General features: G+C 35.0%; 1 protein-coding gene across 4 annotated transcripts in view; it reads left to right on the top strand.

The window, feature by feature from the left end:
• The window catches only part of LOC125679090 (malate synthase-like), a 45,194-nt gene extending 24,971 nt beyond the window's left edge, over positions 1-20,223 (top strand). For all 4 annotated transcript variants that reach the window (XM_048918033.2, XM_048918030.2, XM_048918032.2 and 1 more), the window contains exons 9-15: positions 1,646-1,802; positions 14,543-14,747; positions 15,420-15,498; positions 15,600-15,692; positions 15,781-15,853; positions 18,866-18,933; positions 19,314-20,223. In XM_048918033.2, the coding sequence (XP_048773990.2) occupies positions 1,646-1,802; positions 14,543-14,747; positions 15,420-15,498; positions 15,600-15,692; positions 15,781-15,853; positions 18,866-18,933; positions 19,314-19,619 (981 nt within the window). In that variant the 3' untranslated portion in view covers positions 19,620-20,223. The remainder of the gene's footprint in view (positions 1-1,645; positions 1,803-14,542; positions 14,748-15,419; positions 15,499-15,599; positions 15,693-15,780; positions 15,854-18,865; positions 18,934-19,313) is intronic.
• Positions 20,224-21,795: the final 1,572 nt, after the last annotated feature.

Here is a 21,795-nt window from a genome sequence, read left to right as displayed (position 1 = left end):
CCTTGATTTGACTGAGGGCTAATTTTCTATACTTTCAATGCAATTTGTTAAATCATTTAGTTTGGTTTTCTCTTCAAGCAACCCCCCACCCACCCCCCTGTGTAAATCCATACAGTATCTTTCAAGTGTAATTATTAAGAACACAGCAGATAGATATTCTTTAAGTTTACATTCAGTTGCAGTACTTACATAATACTGATGTTGTCAAGAACATTCTGTACGTTTTACTTTGATGATGATCGTGTCATATGTTTATAGCAGCAGTGGCAGATGATCAAAGTGACAAATACCTGGATTTAACTAGGCTAATTAGGTCACCTTAGTTTTGGTGCAATTGGTCAGCATCCGTCGTCATGCATAGTTCGTTAACGATTGAACATTTTTAACTTCTTTTTGATAACTACCATTCCAATTATTTTCAAATTTGGTATGAAGTATCTTTTGGACAAGGGGGACATAAATTGTAAATTTAAGGACTCCTGCACCCCTGGTGCCACAGTGGGCCAAAACCTGTAAAAAAAATTACCATTTTTCAAAATTCTTCTGTACAACCACACATCTTTAGGAAAAACTAAATATGTAGTGATGTGAAGCATGAAGGCATCTACCAAAAGTGTAAATTTCATTAATCCTGGAGTTTTGACTCCAGGACGGGGCCAAACTGGGTTTATAGTGTTTATATGTAAAACATTTCAAAAACATCTTCAATGCTGTTGATACTAAATTGAAACTAAATGGATGTTTAGAATGAGCATGTGATGGGTACTGTAGAAGTTATGCATAATTTTTAAATCTTTTTCCCAGGGCATCTAGCATTAAAACTAAGTGATAATGATCATGAAAGAGTCTACGAAAATTGTAAAAAAAAAAAAAAAAAAAAAAAAATAATAATAATAATAATAAAAAAAAAAATACTCCTCCTAGGCAGCTGATCCCACCTCTGGTGTGTCCAGGGGTCCGTGTTGCCCAACTCTCTATATTGTATTGCTTATCAGAGTTATATAAGATCACTGTTCGTTATCTTCACCTTTCATTACATACCTGCTATGTCACATGATTCAAAGTATTATGTAAAATGCTAAAAGAAGTATATCACAAAAAATCAATAGTTCTATAATTTTTTATTCAAAGAGTTGAGAATTGAAAAATTCCTAATATCCAAAAATTGGGGCATAGGGTAGCTTTTAAAATTGATGTGAAAAACACTTCTTCACTATTCCTGAACATCTAAGAAATAATCGTGTTGAATATCTATATTGAGCATGGAGGCTAATGAAATTTTTGACTCATGGGTCAGGGATTCAGATTCCAGGACAGGGCTGTAAGGATCATATAGTGAAAATGTATTGAAAATCTGTGCTCCTGCCGTCACCCCAGAACCAGGAGTTCAGGCCCTGTAGAGAAAGATTGCATGGTGATTATGCATTCATCTTTAAATATCTTCCTCTTCTGAACATCTAGCATATAAACTGAGTGCAGAGTTGTAATAAGGATTAGGGGTTTAACAAAACTGAAACTTGTAACCGTTTTCAAGTGTTCCAGCCCTAAGAATGTAGGTGGGGCTGTATTGCTCATAAACTTAAATTTCAGTACACCTTTACCCTTTACTCATGAATCTTGCTCATGATGATTATTCTCGCTCTAGCTGAAGTTACCACATGGGTGTGTGAAGGCTTGTGTGCTGATAGAGAATGTGCTGGCCTCCTTTGAGATGCATGAAATATTGTATGCATTGAGGGATCATTCTTTGGGACTAAACTGTGGGATCTGGGATTACTCTGCCTCATTTATCAACAAATTTGGTAAGATGTACATAATGTTTGATTGTTTGTTTGCTGTTTTCCGCCACACTCAACAATTTTTCAGTGTGGTGTCCAGTTTTTATTGGTGGAAGAGAGAACCCAGATACAATGTACCTGGGAAGAGACCACCGACCTTCCGCAGGTAAACTGGGAAACTTTGGCACTTACCGGCGCGATTGGGATTCAAACCCGCGCCAACCAGAGGTGGGAGGCCGTGTGATTTTGAGCATGATGCTCTAACCACTCGGCCACGGAGGCCCCTTCATAATGTTAATAGTCATTTTTCATTGTACATGTTTGTTAATATAGCAATATGGTGATATTTTATCCAGCTTTAATTTCCCTTCCGGTAATTTTTTCACTGTAATTTATTTTAGAATCTGTTTTCACACAGCTCATGGTGTTTGTGTTCATTGCATGTAAATATCATAACTAGGTTATATTGACTGTAGTTCTAATTTTCACCATATACTATAACCGTGGAATAACAAAAATTAAATTGTAGCAAAATTATGACTGTACATTGCAATAGTAAGAACAAGATATGATTGTATACATAAAAAGGCCCAAATTTTTTCTCTCTACAGAGTTTGACACTAAGGCACGTCCGACTGACCGAGTCTACTAAATGATAGGTCCGGTCGGGTAAAATGTCGATTCACTAGTCCGACTGGTCGTGTTGAACAAATAAACAAGAAACTTTATTTTAAACCATAAGATATCTTATTTTTAACTTTAAAAAAATAACTGTAAAGAGTTTGCGAGCAATTTTGAAGCGCGTGATGACAAAATCTCTATTTTTAGTTCTAATCTATAAGTCGCTGTCGGAAGTGATATTTTACGACATTTACTCTTTGTTAATGGGTGTAAAGTTATATTTCGGATAAATAGATATAAACTGTTTTATTTTCATTTAAATAAAAACAAAATAGTTTATTTTAATTGAATATAAGAATGTGTCTATCAAATGAATAAATTAAATGGTAAATAGCCATTTTTCGTTGTTGACACATGTGCGGGAATGTGTCAACTTCTCGTCCTCAAGGAAGGATGTTCCGAGAAAAAAAAGGAGTAGATTGGGAAGAAACAAAGCAGGGGTTATGAAAAAGAAATTTTGAAAAAGATGTTGAGGTCATTTTATTCTAACAAAAGACTAAAGAATTTCTGTGCCGCGTAGAATTTAAAGAATGCGTTTGAAATTAAAAGCATCACATTGAATGACGAGACTAAAGATGTTTTTGAGACAATTAAGTACGTTTTAGTTTTAACTTAACATTTGTAATTTGAATTAAGTACTTAAATATGGAGAAACCATCAGGGTTTCTTTTCTTTGGAAAGTTGGTCAGGGCTAGTGGATGTAAGGTCAGGTCTAGTAAAAATCATTTGAAGTAGCCTGACTGGTCTAGTGCTCAAGAAAGTAAATGTCAAACCCTGCTTTATAAAATGTGTGTGGAATTAACCTTAATCAGCGTTTTAAGAAAGTAAAATATATGCCAGGTATACTATGTCAAGAAAATCAGAATGATATTCCTAAATGGATAGAATTATGACATCATGAATAAGACATTTCCAGCCTTTTTCTCAAAATAAGCCTGAAAACTGTCAAATGTCATACAGATTATTGCTCAGGAAAAGATGTGCGCATTTGTCGAGCAAAATGAAAAAATATATATTGTGTATTATTTTAAGATGAAAAACATACTTGAATATGAATTTGCTCGATGCATGCGCTGTATGTTTTCTGAAAGGAAAACCACCTGAATTTGTGGATATTTTCATTGAAAATGGCACTTTTGCCATTTTATGCCAACTTCAAGCTCTCGTCATATGACACAAATCATTTTGCTGATCAAACTGAGCTAATTTTGGTTTTGCTAATCTATTCCTTATTTGATGAATGCCAGGGTTTGAGCTCCAAGTGAAATCATCGATATTTTGGGCCAGATGACTTTAGAAACTGTACCTACTTCTTTAAATTCAGATAAACCATGCAGACAGCTAACTAATGCTACACATCAAAACCGGAATCACAGCTATGAAATCCACAGTATCAAAGAAGGATACATTGTTGGGTGTATAATAAAAGGAGATCACTTTTTTAATAAGAGACCCTAAGACATGATAAGGCAAGCATTTGCCTTTTGTTTCCAATAAATCAATATACATGTATTGTGTATATAGTAGCCTAGAAAATTGGAATTTATATGTACATATTTGAGAAGAGACTTGAGGTAGCACTCTCAGCCCTTCTTCAAAAATTGTGTGTCCTTTAATTTCTTTCAATTTTGTACATTTTGTTATTATTAAAGGTCTTGTACTACAAGAAGATATTTTTTTTTAAAATGTTGTCCCTGTACAATTTGTACCATGTCCCCAGAGTTACCTTCCATGTGCTGTTGCAAATTTTAGTGTAGAAAATTATGTAGGTAAGAAAATGGAAATCTTACAGTCTGATTGAAATCAAGCCTATCACTCTGCTCAATATACAGACAATCAATTCCATACAAACTTAGCTAATAATTAAACGTTATTGAAGGGAATATGAATTATATTTCAAAATGTGATCAAGCTTTTGATAATGATGACGCACATGGATACTTGAAAAATATGCTTAATCCTGAGTAGGTAGCTTTCTAATTGTAAAATGTGATAATGATATTTCTATTGATCTTTAAATCACAGATGTGATGTTCCTGTGTTGTACCAAAGCCTACCTGATACTCTCGCCTACCTGATGACCTCGACGTATTCCCACATTTGAAATAACAATTCTGAATCATTTGTTTTACCTTTCTATCATTTCAATGTGTGTGTGGAAAAAATACACATTTTTAGATGAAATATGAAATGGGTAGGGGTACAGCCTACTAGGTAGTCCTAGCTACCAATAAAACATCAAAATAACCGTCATCATGGGTTCAGGGATCAGCTTTATTTATGTGCTGAATCCAAGGATAGAGAAAATTAATCTTTACAGGGTTACTTACAGGTACACAGGAAATTCAATGACTTATTAGTCATCGACTTCAAAACTACATGTACATTAGTAGGTAGTGGTCTTCAACATTTTTTTTAGTAGAAGTTGTAAATAAATTTGGTAGAGAGGAATTTTCTAGTCCAAATTTTTTTTTATTCCGCTGTGATGGAGACATTTATTAAGATATAGATACAGTGTGAATGGCTTATTATTTTGAGAATCACTATTGAATAATTAGGGGTTTATAACGTTTTTGTCGGAATTTTTACAACATAATATCGAGTCCCGGCATTTTAGGACAACGTAATAACGAGGTCTATTTTATATAGGTTTGTTAAGAAATGGTTTTGTGCTTTGAAATTCCAACGTAATATGTGGACTAACGTAATAAAGGGGGAACGTAATAACGGGGTTCCACTGTACTTTATATGATGTTACCAACAATTTACTGAATGGTTCATGGAAAGTGGAATATGCCACCATCATATTTCTGATAGTATGTGAAAATAAAGGTACTATGCACTTAATATGCATAATTTGATAGCAGACAGTTATCAATGTATGTTCTGAAAACAGAGAGAGACAGACGTTGATTATTTAGAGATAATACACACTGAAAACAGTGGCAGATCCGGAAATTTCTAACCGATGGGGGTGGCAGTAATAACTGGGTTTCTTGAGGCAGTTTTGAGGCCCCCAGTGGGTCAAGGGTAAAGCCCTGGTGGGGACAAGGCCCCCTGAAACTGCTTAATTGGACACCTGTACAATCCATTTCATTGGGCATTGCGACCCATATTTTCATTCTCAATTTCATATTTGCATTGTTTTTATACGTCCATCTTTAGACGGGATGTATTATATAGTGCGTCTGACTGTCCATCCATCCGTTCGGGGTTTTCTGTTCATAATTTCATTTCTCTGTCACATATCAAGCTGACACTTGCTATGTAGCTTCTTTGTGGATCACTCTAGACCATATGTTGCAATTTTGATCCATTTCGACCTCTCTTGCAGGAGTTTTGCCCCTTTATTTGAAATTTATTGTTATATGGAGGGTACATTATTTGTATGGCAAACTCCTCCCACAATTTTCAAGTGAGGACCATCTTGTTTTACAGAGTGTTTGTATGGATATTGAAGATGTGTATGTGGCAATGATTTTGATTTCCTTCAATTTTTGAGAAAATAGCAGGTTGTTGAATTTAGTCCTTTTTGAGGAAATATTACATAGAGAGTAAATGATTTGTCTGGTAAACTCCTCCCACAATTTTCAAGTGAAAAACCTTCTTATTTTACAGTGTTTATATGGGCATGGAAGATGTGCATGTGGCAAGGATTTTAAATAAAGGACATGGTTTGTCCTTTTAACTCCTCTCACAGTTTAGATGCTAGAGTCTTTGTCAATAACATGAAGATGTGCATAGTGCAAGGATTTTGATTCTCAACAATTTTAAATTTAATTTTCTTTAATGTTTTAAATATTTACAGGTTGTTGAACTTTGTCAAATTTGGGGAACTATTTTACACACAGAACTTTTGGTTTGTCTATCTACCTCTTGTCACAGTTTTAAATTAAGACCCTTTATTCATACAATGCAAAGGAAGTATGTCACAGTCTGATGATGGCTACCTGAAGCAAATTTCTACAAATCATGGCTTCAAGACCCATCTCATGACCATATGGTCAGTGAAAATGTAGGTGGAGCCTAATCTAAACATGTCATTTACCTGGAGTGGCCAGGGTTTACCAAGGTGTTAATAGCTATATCCCAATGCAGGTGGTTTCGTCCCGATTACATATTCGCACCTAGTGGATTCGCACCAAGTGGTTTCATCCCAATTTCAATGCAGGTAACATAAGGTAGAACATTGCCTTATAGTCGAGTGGTTTCGCCCCGATGTACTAATCGAGTAGCCTGGAAGTCATTCGTATAAAGAAAAAGAAAATCAAAGGACTCACCATGCAGTCATATTTGAAAAAAAAACAAATTTTCATTAATCAATTTAGTCTTATTTTTTTTATATCCTGTTAATTTGGAAAGGCATGTGAATTTAATGCGCATTAGTTTACTCCACATTACCGCCATGTGAATGCTATTGAATTCGAATTAATCTAATGCGCATTATTTTACTTCGCATTAAATCTAATGCAAAGTAAAATATAATGTGCACCTGTGTTTGCAATTACTGTACATTGTATATTTTATTGTTGATATTTTGATGGGCAAAATGATTTATAGTGTCAATGCTTATAATTCAATTTCTACAGCATATTACAAGTACATGTAATTTACCTTGTGAAATACTTGTGTTTGTGAAATTCTTCTAAATGTGTTGGATATTCATATCCTGGCAGCTGTGTAAAAAAAATATGTCAATCTGTCTCTTTGGGAATGGGTCTAAAAAAGAAGTAGGTACAGTTTCTAAAGTCATTTGGCCCAAAATATCGATGATTTCACTTGGAGCTCAAACCCTGGCATTCAAATAAGGAATAGATTAGCAAACCCAAAATCCGCTCACTTTGATCAGCAAAATGATTTGTGTCATATGATGAGAGCTTGAAGTTGGCATAAAATGGCAAAAGTGCCATTTTCAATGAAAATATCCACAAATTCAGGTGGTTTTCCTTTCAGAAAACCTACAGCGCATGTGTCGAGCAAATTCATATTCAAGTATGTTTTTCATCTTAAAATAATACACAATGTATATCATTTTCATTTTGCTCGACAAATGCGCACATCTTTTCCTGAGCAATAATCTGTATAGCATTTGACAATTTTCAGGCTTATGGCAATGTCAACATATATTTAAAATTTTGTTCGTCTCTGTTGCCAGGTTACATGTAGTATCAAGATGACTGCTGCTTGGTGAATTATGTCTCCCCTCTTCCAGGGGGAGACATATCTTTTGTACTCTCTGTCCGTCTGTCTGTCACAAAACCTTATGAATGCTTCTCCTCCTATATGGCTTATTGGATAGAATTGAAACTTTGCACAATGCTTCATTGCCATATGTAGATGTGCATATTGTTGGGACAGGAGGATCCAATTATTTTCCTAAAAGTTATTGTGGATCAAACAGGTATGGAGGGTGTTAAAATAGCTTGTGAACACTTCTCCTCCAATATGACTTATCCGATAGACTTGAAACTGTTTACAATACTCCAATGCCATTTGCAGATGTGCATATTGTAGAGACAGGAGGGTCCAATTGTTATCCTTAAAGTTATTGTTGATTTGTGAGGTGGAGGTTGTAAAATAGTTTGTGAACACTTCTCCTCCTAAATGGCTTATTGGAGTTCATAATGTATATGTTCCTGCTCATGCTTTCTCCTCCATACCATGCAATACATTAAGGGGAGGAGGTTTCATTTGGAGCACTTCCAATTTGGGGAAACTGGGAGACATTTGTTTTTCTGAAAAACAATTTCTAGTTTGATCTGAGCTATCGATTTCTGTTTACTAGATGTCACATATAAAGTTAAGCATGAGAGAAGTTTTGATATTCTTGGATGTGAATTCTTAAGAAATGACTTGTAGATTCACTTGACTATTTACTAGTCACCATATTCACCACATTGGAGGAAGTATCAATGCAAATACAAACTTGACTAACATGGATTGGATAAAGTCGATCAATTGTGTCATAAAACAAACCTCTGATGAGTTGGATATGTAGTACATGTCATTTTTAGTCTGATCTGGCTTTTGTAGTCATATTGTGATTTGTATTTTATCAAAATATATGCTTGTACAGTACCCGCAACGTTATTCTTAACATTCCTATCGTGTTCTATCGTGCGTGTATTCTATCGTATCGTGTTTTGCGTTTATCAGGTTTTCCGTTTTCTATCGTGTTTTGCGTTTATCAGGTCTATCGTGTATCATATTTTGCGTGTATCAGGTTTTCCGTTTATCGTGAAAATCGTTTATCGTGTAGCTTTTGGAAACTATCGGGATTGTATACAGTGGAGCCTCGTTAATCCGGACACTTTGGTTCCCAGCAAAATCGTCCGGATAAATGAAGCGTCCGTATAATTGAATCGCATATTTTCTATCTTTACATAAGTAACCAATATGTGCCTACTTTATTGATGCCTAATGAATTAAACACATTCTATCATTGGATTTCACCATTTGCATTAGTAAATAAATTATGATAATGTTAACATTTACATGTATTTCAAAGCACTAAAATTTAATGTACGTGTTCAGTGTATTTGCCTGTGCTTACATTGTACATACATATGATCCCTACAAATAAATATACAAAACTATGTTACAGTACCGTATGCACTAAAACAAATAATGAAGCACTTATGGAACTATAAGTAAATAAATCATTAGTAACTAACATAATCATTTACACTTCAAACATTTCATCACACTTTTACTTTTTAAAAAGGCCGGTAATTTCCATCTGTCACGATTCACGGGTTCGGCGGTCTGTTAAAACAATCTTCGTCGTCCAAAGTTGATATAAGAATTTCGTGATTATCATGTCAGTTGACAACATTCTTTAACCGAAATTCAATCTGCCAGAGTTTATATTTCTTATTCTATAATTATCCAAGACAATATCGGAAGAACAAAATCATTTAAGCTCGTAATATCAAGACCTACTACTGCTTTGATCTAGTCACGCGCACCTATTATTTTCATGATGCGATAATAACGGAACAAAACTCGGGTGAAACTAACATTACAGGTACATACAGAATTTAATTGTCATTTTCCTTAAAATGGTAATTTTCTCACTTCTACCCAGAGTTTAAAAATTCGAAAGCAATAAAGCTCTACAACATCGTAACAAGAATCAATCGTACGCTGGTACATTCTACATGCGTGACATTCTAAACGTTAAAACCTTGTACTACATATACATGTGCATGAACATGCATGTATATTTCACGCCAATCAACAGTATAAAATCCAGAATATAGAAGTATAATTTACACTCTTTAGATTTGAATAAGCCGATATCAATTTACGAATCAGTACAACTGATATGTGTAGAGGCTAAAAAAATTATCATTACGGCATGATGTTTAATTTATTAATACTATTAGGGTATTGATCAAGACTATAAAATAATATGCTACAGATTTATTTACAAAATTCAACACTACACGCACTAAAGATCTTATGTGCGAAAATTGGCAATACAATGTCTTGATCGACACGTGCTATCTAACGGACTTATCATCACACACCACCTAATTGGAAGGATGTGTTGACAGGGTACAGGTAATCGCTTCAATTAGACAGTTTGGCTTGTTTTCTTTATAATTTACGCCTTGCAAAAATTGTCCGACATAGACCTTCCCTAAACAAAATTACCGTCCGGATTAACGGTACAATTTTCAATGCATTATAATGTTTTGTAGTAAAAAGTGACCGTCCGGATCCAGAATGCGAATTTCCGGATTAATGATGCAAAATAATGTATAAAAATTCCGTTCCCTAGAAAAATCGTCCAGAAGGTGAAGCGTCCGGATTACCAAGGCTCCACTGTATTAAAGTCTAATGAAAATGTACGATACTTTTTGAAAGCTTTATTCATTTTGTTAAAGAAGCTATTTTTAAGAATCGAGGAAAGACAGTATATTTGAAGGAGAACATAAAGCTGTTGATTTTAGGCAGAAGAAAAACTATTTGTCTGTCCAGTGAGGGTGAAAATTTATCACAATTTCATTCTAAGTAGTCTGGAAAGTAGGGAGTGGTTTGCCAAGCAAAGCGAGGTCAGTAAATTACATTGTTTATTACATATATTTTGATAAAGGCTCTTTTTCTTCCGATTTTTCCCCCTGTATTATATTTATATACAACTACTGAACTTGTGCGCGTCTGTGTATCACCCGTGTTTTGACTGCAAACATTCTCAGGGACATTGTATTTCCCACAATTAGAAGACTAAGTTTTGAAAGGGTGCAATGGTGTTGCATCTCCCAAAAGTGTGCTCAGCTGGGCATGACTCAGTTGTGTGGTTGTTTTTTTTTTACTTGTACATGTACAGTTGTACATGTACCAATAGTCGTATGGGTAGATACTGGAAATTTATGCCGGTTTTGATGACTATTTGAATTTTTTACATAGCGTTTCAAAATTGCGAATTTAAAAAAGCCGGGTTTTGTTTATTTTTTTCCCCATAGTTTATTTATTTTTTGTCATTAGATATCAATTCAAACGAGCTATAACTGTGTTGGGATGCCAACACAAATGTCTCTGAACACCTCCCCATGTCAGAAATGCTTTTTGATGCCAGATATGCACTCAGGATCCTCAAAAAACCGTAGAATCTAAATTTGGCTGAAATCGGACGGAATAATAAGAAACGGAGCAAAAACAATATGTCTCCGACACTTTGTGTTCGAAGACATAATAAACATGTTCCAATTACTTATGACTATCAATTATCACTCATAGTGTAGAAATATCTAACGTATGACGATATGGTGTAGTGCAATGGATTTTTTTTAAAGCAGTCATGATGAAAATAATTGTAATTGTTGAATGACCGGTGAACATAGAGCTAATGATGCAAAATAACCCCCTCCTCGCTACACACAAAATATTACTTGGTTTTATTTCACATTCAAGATAATAGACATTAGAATAAGAGATCTACTGAAGCATGATATTACTATATTATATTACATTTTGTTAATTCCCTGTATGATTTATATATCAAACATTAGGTGACAATACATGTATTTCAATTTTACTGTAACTGAAACTGTATTTATTTGATTTAACGCCTAATTTTACACAAAGTATTCAATGGCATTGTACATGTATAATATAAAAAGCTTTAAAAGAATAAAACAATACATCATATACATGCAAACACACTCTACATATACTAAACTAAAAACATGTACATTAAAACTGTCTAAACAAATGTGTTTTTGATTTGGCTTTAAAAGTATGTAAAGATTTGGACTGTCTTATTTCAGCCGGTAAACTGTTCCACAGTCTCGGACCAATGGTTCCGAAACTTCTATCACTAAAAGTTTTATGCCTGTTAAAAGGAACAATGTAGCAACTCTCAGAAGATTGAGCGGAGCGCAACTTTTTATTTGATAGATTAATTTTAGAATCATTGGCTGAAAAAATTCATATACATGTAGATATATATCAAATAACGAATTAAAATCCGTATATACATTAGTTTTCTGATTTTAGCTGTGGTGACATAAAACAATTGATTTAAAAATATTTTTTTTAAAAAAAGTACAACCTTGTATTAAAGAAATTATACGTATTAGGTATATGATAAATATTAAAATCCTTCAGTATTATTATCAACATAATGTAATTATGTTGTAGGTATCAAAATTTCATTCTGTCTAAATTGCTTCTAAATTTACAACATTTCTATCAGGTTTTCCGTTTATCGTGTTTTGCGTTTTTCAGGTCTATCATGAAGATCGTTTATCAGGTTTTGAGTTTATCAGGTTTATCGTGTATCCTATCGTATCATGCGTGTATCCTATCCTATCGTGCGTGTATCATGCTCTATCGTTTATCATGTCAAGAATAATGTTGCGGGTACTATATAGAGTTATCTCCCTTTTATAAAATCTTGGTGATGCTAAAGCAATTGTCACATTGCTAATAATGGTGATAAATACATCTGTATTAGAAATGTTATGTCAAATTTACGAAAGAAGAATACTGAAGACTGACACATTTGTCTAAATTCTGAAAACAAATGATTGTGTTCTTTAAACAAGAGGCCCATGGGCCACATCACTCACCTGAGTCACTTTGGCCCATATTTAAAGATTTTCCCTATATATTCGCATGTAGAACTTTGATCCCTATTGTGGCCCCAACCTACCACCAGGGGCCATGATTTTTATAAACTTGAATCTGCACTATGTGAGGAAGCTTTCATATAAATGTAAAATTCTTTGGCTCAATGGTTCTTGAGATGAAGATTTTCTCTATATATTTGTATGTAAAACTTTGATCCCCTATTGTGGGCCCCATTCTACCCCCGGGGGCCATGATTTTAATAAACTTGAATTTGCACGATGTCAGAAAGCTTTCATGTAAATATCAGCTTTTCTGGATCAGTGGTTCTTGAGAAGATTTTTTAAAAATTTCTCTATAATTTATAGGTAAAAGTTTGATTCCCTATTGTGGCCCAATCCTACCCTGGGGGTCATGATTTTAACAAATTTGAATCAGCACTATATCAGAAAGATTTCATGTAAATTTCTACTTTCCTGGCCCAGTGGTTCTTTAGAAGAAGATTTTTACCTATATATTTGTATTTAAGACTTTGATCCCCTACTGTGGCCCCATAGTACCCCTGGGGGTCATGATTTTAACAATCTTGAATCTGCACTATGTCAGAAGCTTTCATATAAATTTGTACTTTCCTACCCCAGTGGTTCTTGAGAAGAAGATTTTTAAAGATTTTCCCTATATATTTGTATGTAAAACTTTGATCCCCTATTGTGGCCCCATCCTACCCCCAGGGTTCATGATTTTAACAAACTTGAATCTGCACTATGTCAGAAAGCTTTTATGTAAATTTCAGCTCTTTTGGCTCAGTGGTTCTTGAGAAGATTTTTAAATGACCTCACCCTTTATTTGCATTTTTGTAATTATCTCCCCTTTGAAGGGGGGATGGCCCTTCATTTGAACAAACTTGAAATGAAAGCCCTTCACCCAAAGATGCTTTTGGCCAAATTTGGTTGAAATTGGCTCAGTGGTTCTAGAGAAGAAGTCGAAAATGTGAAAAGTTGACAGACAGACGACAGACAACAGGTGATCAGAAAAGCTCCTTTGAGATTTCAGCTCAGGTGAGCTAAAAATGTGATGATAGCAATGGACTTCACAAATTAGTGTTGTGAGAAAATTGACTTGATATAAAGATTGCACAAAATATTGAAATATGAAAATAAATTCTTTGGAAAATGAATAAAAACTTTAAACTATAATGTGATATTGGGAGAAGAGTGATGAAAGAAAGAGAAATTGAATTGTATCACCATACAGTAAAACACACTTATAGTGAAGTGCTGGGGACAAACATATTTATTGCAGGTTGATAAATCTAACCTGTTACGGCGAACACGTGGATGCTATTTATAGTTTGTAAAGGGATTCAGGCGTGTCATACCAGTAAGACCGGTTATGTAGAGCATGATTAGCAGGTTCTGTTTCTCAGTCATTCAAGCTCAAGACTTTGCGCTGTTCACACGCTGTATTATGTCTGACTCCGAAAACGATTTGATGGGCGTAGACACAGAAAAGGATTCTACATGTAACAACCCTGTTAATCCTTGTGCAAGTCTAGGAGCAATTACCCATAAAAAGTGTTATGATTTTGAATCAGGTAGTAAATATTTTATGTTAGTTTGAGACTGGTCGAATTAGAACATAAACAATTTTGATTTATTATAAATTTAATTTGTTATATTCAAGAATTTCATAATTTTAAAACTACAGAGAATGAAAATCACTTCACTGTAAGCATGAATTCATTATAAGCATGTTTGTTGTAACTGACTTTTACTGTATTGATCAAAGCACATTTGCCATTCAGTTTTACTCTCTTAAAATGTAGCTATAGATTTTAGTATAAGCTTAGTTTTTGGTGCATGTATGAGCCTTACCATGTATTCGTTTATGATTTACTCAGTTTATGTCAGTGAATTATATGGCGTCATACTCCAAGGTGAAAAAGATAACTTTGGGCTTTTTTTTTTCATGTTTATTTACTTATTGAATACCCCAATGTTTTACAGGTCACCGTCCGGATTTCCTTTTACCAGACAGGAAAAAGTATGTCTCCATGGATAGCCATTTTCTGAAGAGCTACATGGATCTGGTGGTACAAACCTGCCACAAACGTGGTTGCCATGCAACAGGAGGAATGGCAGCTCTTTTACTCCCCAAAACATCAGAAGAAAATCACAAAAGATATCAAATAATTCAAGATAAGGTCTTAAGGTAGTAGAGGTGCTATTCAGATACTTGCATTGCTGCAGGAAAATCACCCACTATTTGATTCAATTTCCAATGCTGCCCTGAACTCTTAGTCTTATGAAATAGATATACACTCCATCCTGTTATACCCCACGCAACAAAGTTGTGGAAAGTATAATGTGTTTGACCCATCAGTCAGTCTGTCAGTCCCTTTCTTGTCAGCACAACTCCTCTAAGACTGCTCAACAGAATTTCATGAAACTTTGTAGTTTATAAGGGCACACTGTAGATGTGCATATTCCCAGGAAATTCTGATTCAGTTATTGTTCTGGGAGTTATGCCCCTTTTGAACTTAGAATTTCGAGCCAGTCTGTCCTTTTCTTGTCAGCACAACTCTTCTGAGACCGTTCAACAGAATTAGTGAAACTTTTTAGTTAATAAGGACACTGTGTAGATGTGCATATACCCAGAAAATTCTGATTTAGATCATTTTTGTGGGAGTTATGCCCCTGTTGAACTTAGAATTTTGAGCCTGTTTGTCCTGTTCTTGCAGTAATGCATAGCTTTACGGTACCATTCATTATACGAGGCATTATCAAGCAATGTTGGGGTGTGGGGTATGTGCGCATACTCACCTCTGCTTTCTTTCATTGTATTTCAAATTACATGTCTGTACTTTTGAATTCTGTATTTCAGAGCTAAGCAGGTAGAGATAGAAGCAGGTATTGACGGATTCATGGTGTATGATGTGCGACTGGTGGAACCATGCCAAAAAGTAGGAAGATCGATGACACAATTAGTTACTCAGAAAATGTGTCATTTTGCTATCTGTAGAATTTTCAAATTCATAGAAAATACCTTCCATTTCCTTCTCAGATGTGGAAAAGACTTACTTCATCAAACAATCAGTTTTCCAAGTTAAGAGCAGAGGTCAAGGTCACGAATAAGGATTTGTTACTAATGCCGTCTGTAAGTAACAAAAGGAAACTAAATTGTTTGTTAATGTTGATAATGTTTTAGTTGGAGTCATTAAATTACTTTTTTTTTCTTTTTGAAGGGAGGTGTTACCCAAACAGGGCTAAAACATAACATTGCTGTCGGCATTCTATTTATTGAAGCTTGGCTTAGAGGTTTGTAGTATTTTTATCTGAGTTGCCTTGGGGGGGGGGGGGGGGGGGGGGGGCTACTGCATCCTGTTTTTAGTCCCCTGCCAACTTCGCCAGTAGGGGACTTTAGGTTTGTACTTTGTTCCTCTGTCTGTCAGCTGGGCACTTTTTTCATCATGCTTGAAGATATTCATTTGATATTGATATGATACATTGCTTTACCATGACAAGTTACAGATCAATTTTGAATTTTGTTTCAGTCCATTGATATTTTGCTGAGTTATGGCCCTTGAAATTAGAAAAATAACTCAAATACTCAGTTTTCCACACTTTTTTCGACATACTAGCACATAATTGTTCATTTGATATTTGGTACACTGCTTTACCAGGCAACTTACAGATCATGTTTGAATTTTGTTCCAGACCATTGATTTTTTTGTTTTGCTGAATTATGGCCCATGGACTTGGAAAAATTAACTCAAATACATGTACCAGGGACCTATATACTAACGTTAATATATAGGTCCTTGCATGTACTCAGATTTCTGCAATTTTTGTTTTCATGCCGCAGATATTCATTTGATATTTGGTACATTGCTTTGCCATCACAAGTTACAGATCATGTTTGAATTTTGTTGCGGTCCATTGATTTTTTCCTGAGTTATGGCCTTTGGGCATACAAAATATGAAATTTAAATCTGTCATACATGGCTTTTTTTATGGAACCTAGTTATTCTTGTGCATAAACTGTTGACATAAGATAATTCATGCAGAATATTATGCAGACAACTTAACTTGGGGGCCAATAGGGGGACTAGTATTGCATAAAAAAAAATTACAGGCACTTGTTTCTGTAAATGAAGTTATGATATCTAAATATACTAAGAATTAACTCAAGGTACTTATTAACTAGCTGCAGAACTGTAGCTCTCCGAAAAAAATTATGTTGACAGACCGGTCTGTCAACATAATTTTTTCGGAGAGCTACAGTTCTGCAGCTACTTATTAACTTGATATTACACAGAATGATAACCTCTTGAAAATGCGGGGGGGGGGGGGGGGGGGGGGGGGGGTGTTTCCATTCTTTAATTTCTGCTCGCTAACACTTCACCGCTGTCAATGTAAAAAGTGAAAAAGGTAAAAATGCTTTGAAAACTTTTATGCAAATATCTAATTAATCTTGATAATTTATGGCACATAATTTTAAGATAAAATTGTTTTACCACTTGTTAACAAGTTTTTAAAACTTGATTTTAATCAAAATAAAGCATATTTGTCTGATTTTTTAATGTTAACTTTACTACATTATAATTATTCTAATTCTTAAATTCCCTTTCCATTCTGCGTTTTAGCAACACCCATTCTGTAACATTTGTGCCACTTTATTTGACTATCTTGTAAATCCAACAATATCAATATGTATACATACAGTTGTCTTTAGAGCAAAAAAATACTAAATACAAACCCAACGCCAGTGACACTCCCCCCCTCTCGTTTCCCTGCCTGACATCCAACCTGTAACCCCCCAATCTGATGAAATTTTTGGATCCAAAATTTATTGCACTTAGTATAATTTAATCAACTTAGGATATTTACTTTGTGCAAACACACACCCCACCACCACCACCACCAATGTTTACAACTTTATATCAGTGAACCCGTAAGACTACATCAAAGGGGAGACAAATTTCATTTATATGTGATAACTTTCACAGGGACCTGAGATACCATTTCTAATCATTATGGTTAAAAGAATCTGTTTCGTTTCGTTAGGTTTCATTTCGGTGGGTTTCGTTTTGGTAGATTTCATTTCGATTTCGTTTTGCATTTTACAGGTACCCATTCATTAAAATGTAGTAAAAATTAATGTTATTAGTAACATTCAATTCTGTTCACTTTCTTCCTGCTAAAGTGCTGCAACTCCTGCGTGTGTTTTTGTAGTTGATGTTGAAAACAACATGATAGCTGCTCACTGCAACAAAGCGTGCTTTACTGACGGAAAATAGAAGCATTTAAAAATGTTAACTCATTCCAAATTTTATTTGTGTACAGTACTATAATCAGGGCTCAACATTAACTTTTTTTCCTACTTGTCCATTCGGACAAATGACAACGATGTTTACTTGTCCGAACTTCAACTTCTCTTGTCCGAAATTTTTTTATAAAAAGGATCAAATATTATCAACTTGAAAACTGTATTTAATTTACTTAATATATAGTCTATTTTTATACCTGCTTGATTCATTTTTTTTAAAATCTTATTCTCTTGATAAAAACAACAAACGCATAAAACAAAATTTTATCTAGACTTCCTATCTTGAATTAATGACTTCGTAAGATCCATGAAAGTATTCTCTCACCAGAGGGCACGTTACGCAAGCTTCACGGAGTGCACGGAACTCTGGGTAGAGAATGGATTGAAAGTAGTACACAATAAGTGAACACCAATCCCGATTGAGTTTGACTCAGCTAGTTTACATAGCGATTGATATCAAGATCGAAGTTCATTTTCCATGCATTACACATGTACTTCCGACTCTCAACTACCGATAAACTTTTCACAAAATCGTTTGGAGACTTCTTTACATAAAAAAGCACTTGTCCAATCGGACAAGTGCCCATCAATATTCACTTGTCCGAAATGTTTTTCCACTGGTACCGAACAAGCGGACAAACGTTAATGTTGACCCCTGATAATGAAATCTATGCTAGATAACCAAAACTTGTGGGAGTTTTTACCCCTCCCCCATACTATTTCAAGGAAGATTTATTCAGTGACTTCAATCTTTTGATCTCCCCCCTTAGGCTGTAACACTTGATCCATTCAGCTCTCCGAGTTTGAAAGATGCACCCATTGTATCAATGTAGTAACTTTTCCAATACAAGTTTTTTGTTGTGTGATAATCATGTGACCATAGCCCATGAGCCTCTTGTTGAATAATAGCATTAATCTTATGTTTAATTCAAGCTTGACTACCTAAGAAATATGATAATTTCTCCATCCTTTTTATTTTTGGAGATATTTCTGATTTACAGGTGTCGGTCATTACTATTTCAAAGGAGCAGTAGAGGACTCGGCTACTGCAGAAATATCCAGGTCACAGGTAGGAAAAGAATACATTTCAGTTGTCAGTGATGGAAATAGTACATTAAAAACAAACTAGGGTTGTCCTGATATTTAAACTAGCTCTGATCAGTGACCTTGATCTTTGTCAAATGACCTTGTTTCAAAGTCCTTGCACTGTTTTGTGATAAGCATATACAAAGACATTACATTGGCATTTTCTGTAATGCATTACAAGACAAGCTACCTGATGTAGAAAGGTCAATGTAACTGACAAAGCAGACCTACAGAGTAGAGTTTTATTATTTGTTAAAGGATATTAATGGGTGGAAATTTAAAAAAATCTGGAATGGCCTAATGTAGCATGCACTTTTACGTGTTTATACATGTCTTTTACATGTACTTACATATACTCTTTAGATTTGGCAGTGGATCAGATTCCAAGCTGTTCTAGAGGACATTGGCAAACAAGTAACCATGACAATGGTTAAAAGTCTTATCAAGGAGACAGTTCAGGAGAGTTTCTGGTCTGTGGAGAATTCTCAGTTTGTGACAGAAAATGACAGACAGAGGCTCCTCAACTCTGCTCATATATTTCAGGAAATTGTGACTCGGCTAGATTTCCCAGAATTCATCACCACCTATCTTAATTTGGAACACACATTTTTAAGAAGCCAGTCTGTGTTCTCATTTATGAGTATGTCAACCATGGAATCTCATTTGTGAGCGAGATGTACACATTTTAAGATGTACATGTATACGTTTAAATGTAAAGATCTTTAATTAAGTCTCGGAAATGAAGTTTAAAGACTTATTATACCCCCACCCCCCCTTACCACAAACAAAATTTAAGGGGGGGTGGGGTATATATTACTGGAATTACCTTGTTTTTCCGTCCATCTGTAGACATAATTTGTCCAAAGTATATCTTTAACACCAATGAATAGGTTTGATTAAAACTTTGTGTATATCTTATATGAATCAACAGTTTCATAAAGAGATAGTGAGTTAATGGATTTAGATTTAGCTTAGTCAGTTTCTTTTCTCCTTTGTGCATTTGTTATTGTTGGTATTTTTTGGGTCAGTCAATACAACTGGTACATGTACCTGTATAAGATAACTTACATAGAGCTTGTGCTTCATTTGGGAGACTTTACTATAAGCAGTCTATAATCAGATCTTGTATGTGTGTAGTCATTCCATAAAACAGCTAGTGTAGGATTTCTTGCTGTCATATATGTACGGATTTATTATTTTTTTTATTTTTGTGTGAACTATTTATGAAAAATTCTGACAGTAAAATGGTGTGGAATAAAATAATGTGCATTTATTGATGTTCACGATTCTTTAAACCCCCAATTAAGAAAATTCAAGAGATGTTTTAGTACCAGAACTTTACAGAGTCTCATATTTAAAGTATTAACTAGCCACAGATCTGTAGCTCTCTGGTAAAATAATGGGACAGACCAGAGATATTTTCACAGAGAGCTACAGATCTGCAGCTAACATTGTGTAGGCTAGTCATTAGTTAGAATTATATCTCCCTGTTTCGAGGAGGAGACATTGTTTTTATACGTATGCTCATGGAAGACGGGAGGTAATATGGTATAGCGTTGTCCGTCTGTCTGTCCGCACCTTGTGGGCAGGATACAGACCAAACCGTAAGCAGCTCAAGTGGAGTATACGGACAAAGTAGTACAACGAATTATTGTGCATTAATGCGCATAAATGTATACTACAAGATATAATAGAAATAATAATATAAACATCGACAGGTCGATGGATCAGCAGGTAGACAGGTTGGCAGGTAGACCTATCCACCTGTTTTAAAAAGAAATTTACATTAAGGACAAAGGGTCAAAATAAAGAATAGCTGCCGACCTGTCTATTGGCAAATAGGAGTCGACCTGCCGACCAGCCAAAACACAAACACATAGGCCTACTTATAGATGAATAGAATCCAATCACAGCTATATAATTGAACATCTGCTGTATTATGGAACTACATGTCCGTCAACTCCATTTGATCCAGGATTTTATGACTTGGTACATTTGATCACCATGATGAGAGGAAGATTTCTATTATCTTTCAAGATCAAAGTCGTTGTATCACATGGTAGGAAACCTTTGTAGGCAGGATACAAACCAAACGGTAAGCTCCAAAATATTACAACTTGGTATATTTGATCACCATGATGAGAGGAAGGTGCCCATTGTTTTTCAAGGTCACTATCACTTAGTAGGAAAACCTTGTAGGCAAGATACAAACTGAATCATAAGCTCCAGGATGTTGCAACAAGGTACATTTGATCACCATGATGAGAGAAAGATGCCTATTGTTTAGAGGTCAAAGGTCAAGGCCGTAGTATCACTTGGTAGGAAACCCTTGTGGGAAGGAGTAAGCTCCAGGATATTACAACTTGGTATATGAAAGGAAGATGCCTATTGTTTTTCATGGTTAGAGGTCAAGGTTGCAGTATCTTTTGGTAGGAATACCTTGTAGGCAGGATACAATCTGAACCTTGAGCTCCAGAATATTGCAACTTGGTAAATTTGATCATGATGAGAGGAAGATGCCAATTATTTTTCAAGGTTAGAGGTCAAAGGTCAAGGTTGCAGTATTTTTTAGTAGGAAAACGTAGGCAGGATACAAACTGAAGCGTAAGCTCCAGGATATTGCAACTTGATCACCATGATGAGAGGAAGTTGCGTATTGTTTTTCTAGGTCAAAGGTCAAGGTCGCAGTATCACAGTAGGAAAACCTTATAGGCAGAATACAAACCTAACCTTAAGCCCCAGGATATTGCAACAAGGTCAAGGTTGTAGTAGCAGGATACAGATCGAACAGTTGGGGCTAGAACCACCAAACTAGGTACACATACATCTTATGCCAAGTGAAAAT

This window comes from Ostrea edulis, chromosome 2 (assembly GCF_947568905.1).
Source record: "Ostrea edulis chromosome 2, xbOstEdul1.1, whole genome shotgun sequence".
Classification (NCBI taxonomy): Eukaryota; Metazoa; Mollusca; class Bivalvia; order Ostreida; family Ostreidae; genus Ostrea; species Ostrea edulis.
Note: the sequence above shows the minus strand (reverse complement) of the source record. Positions and strands in the feature narration are given on the sequence as shown.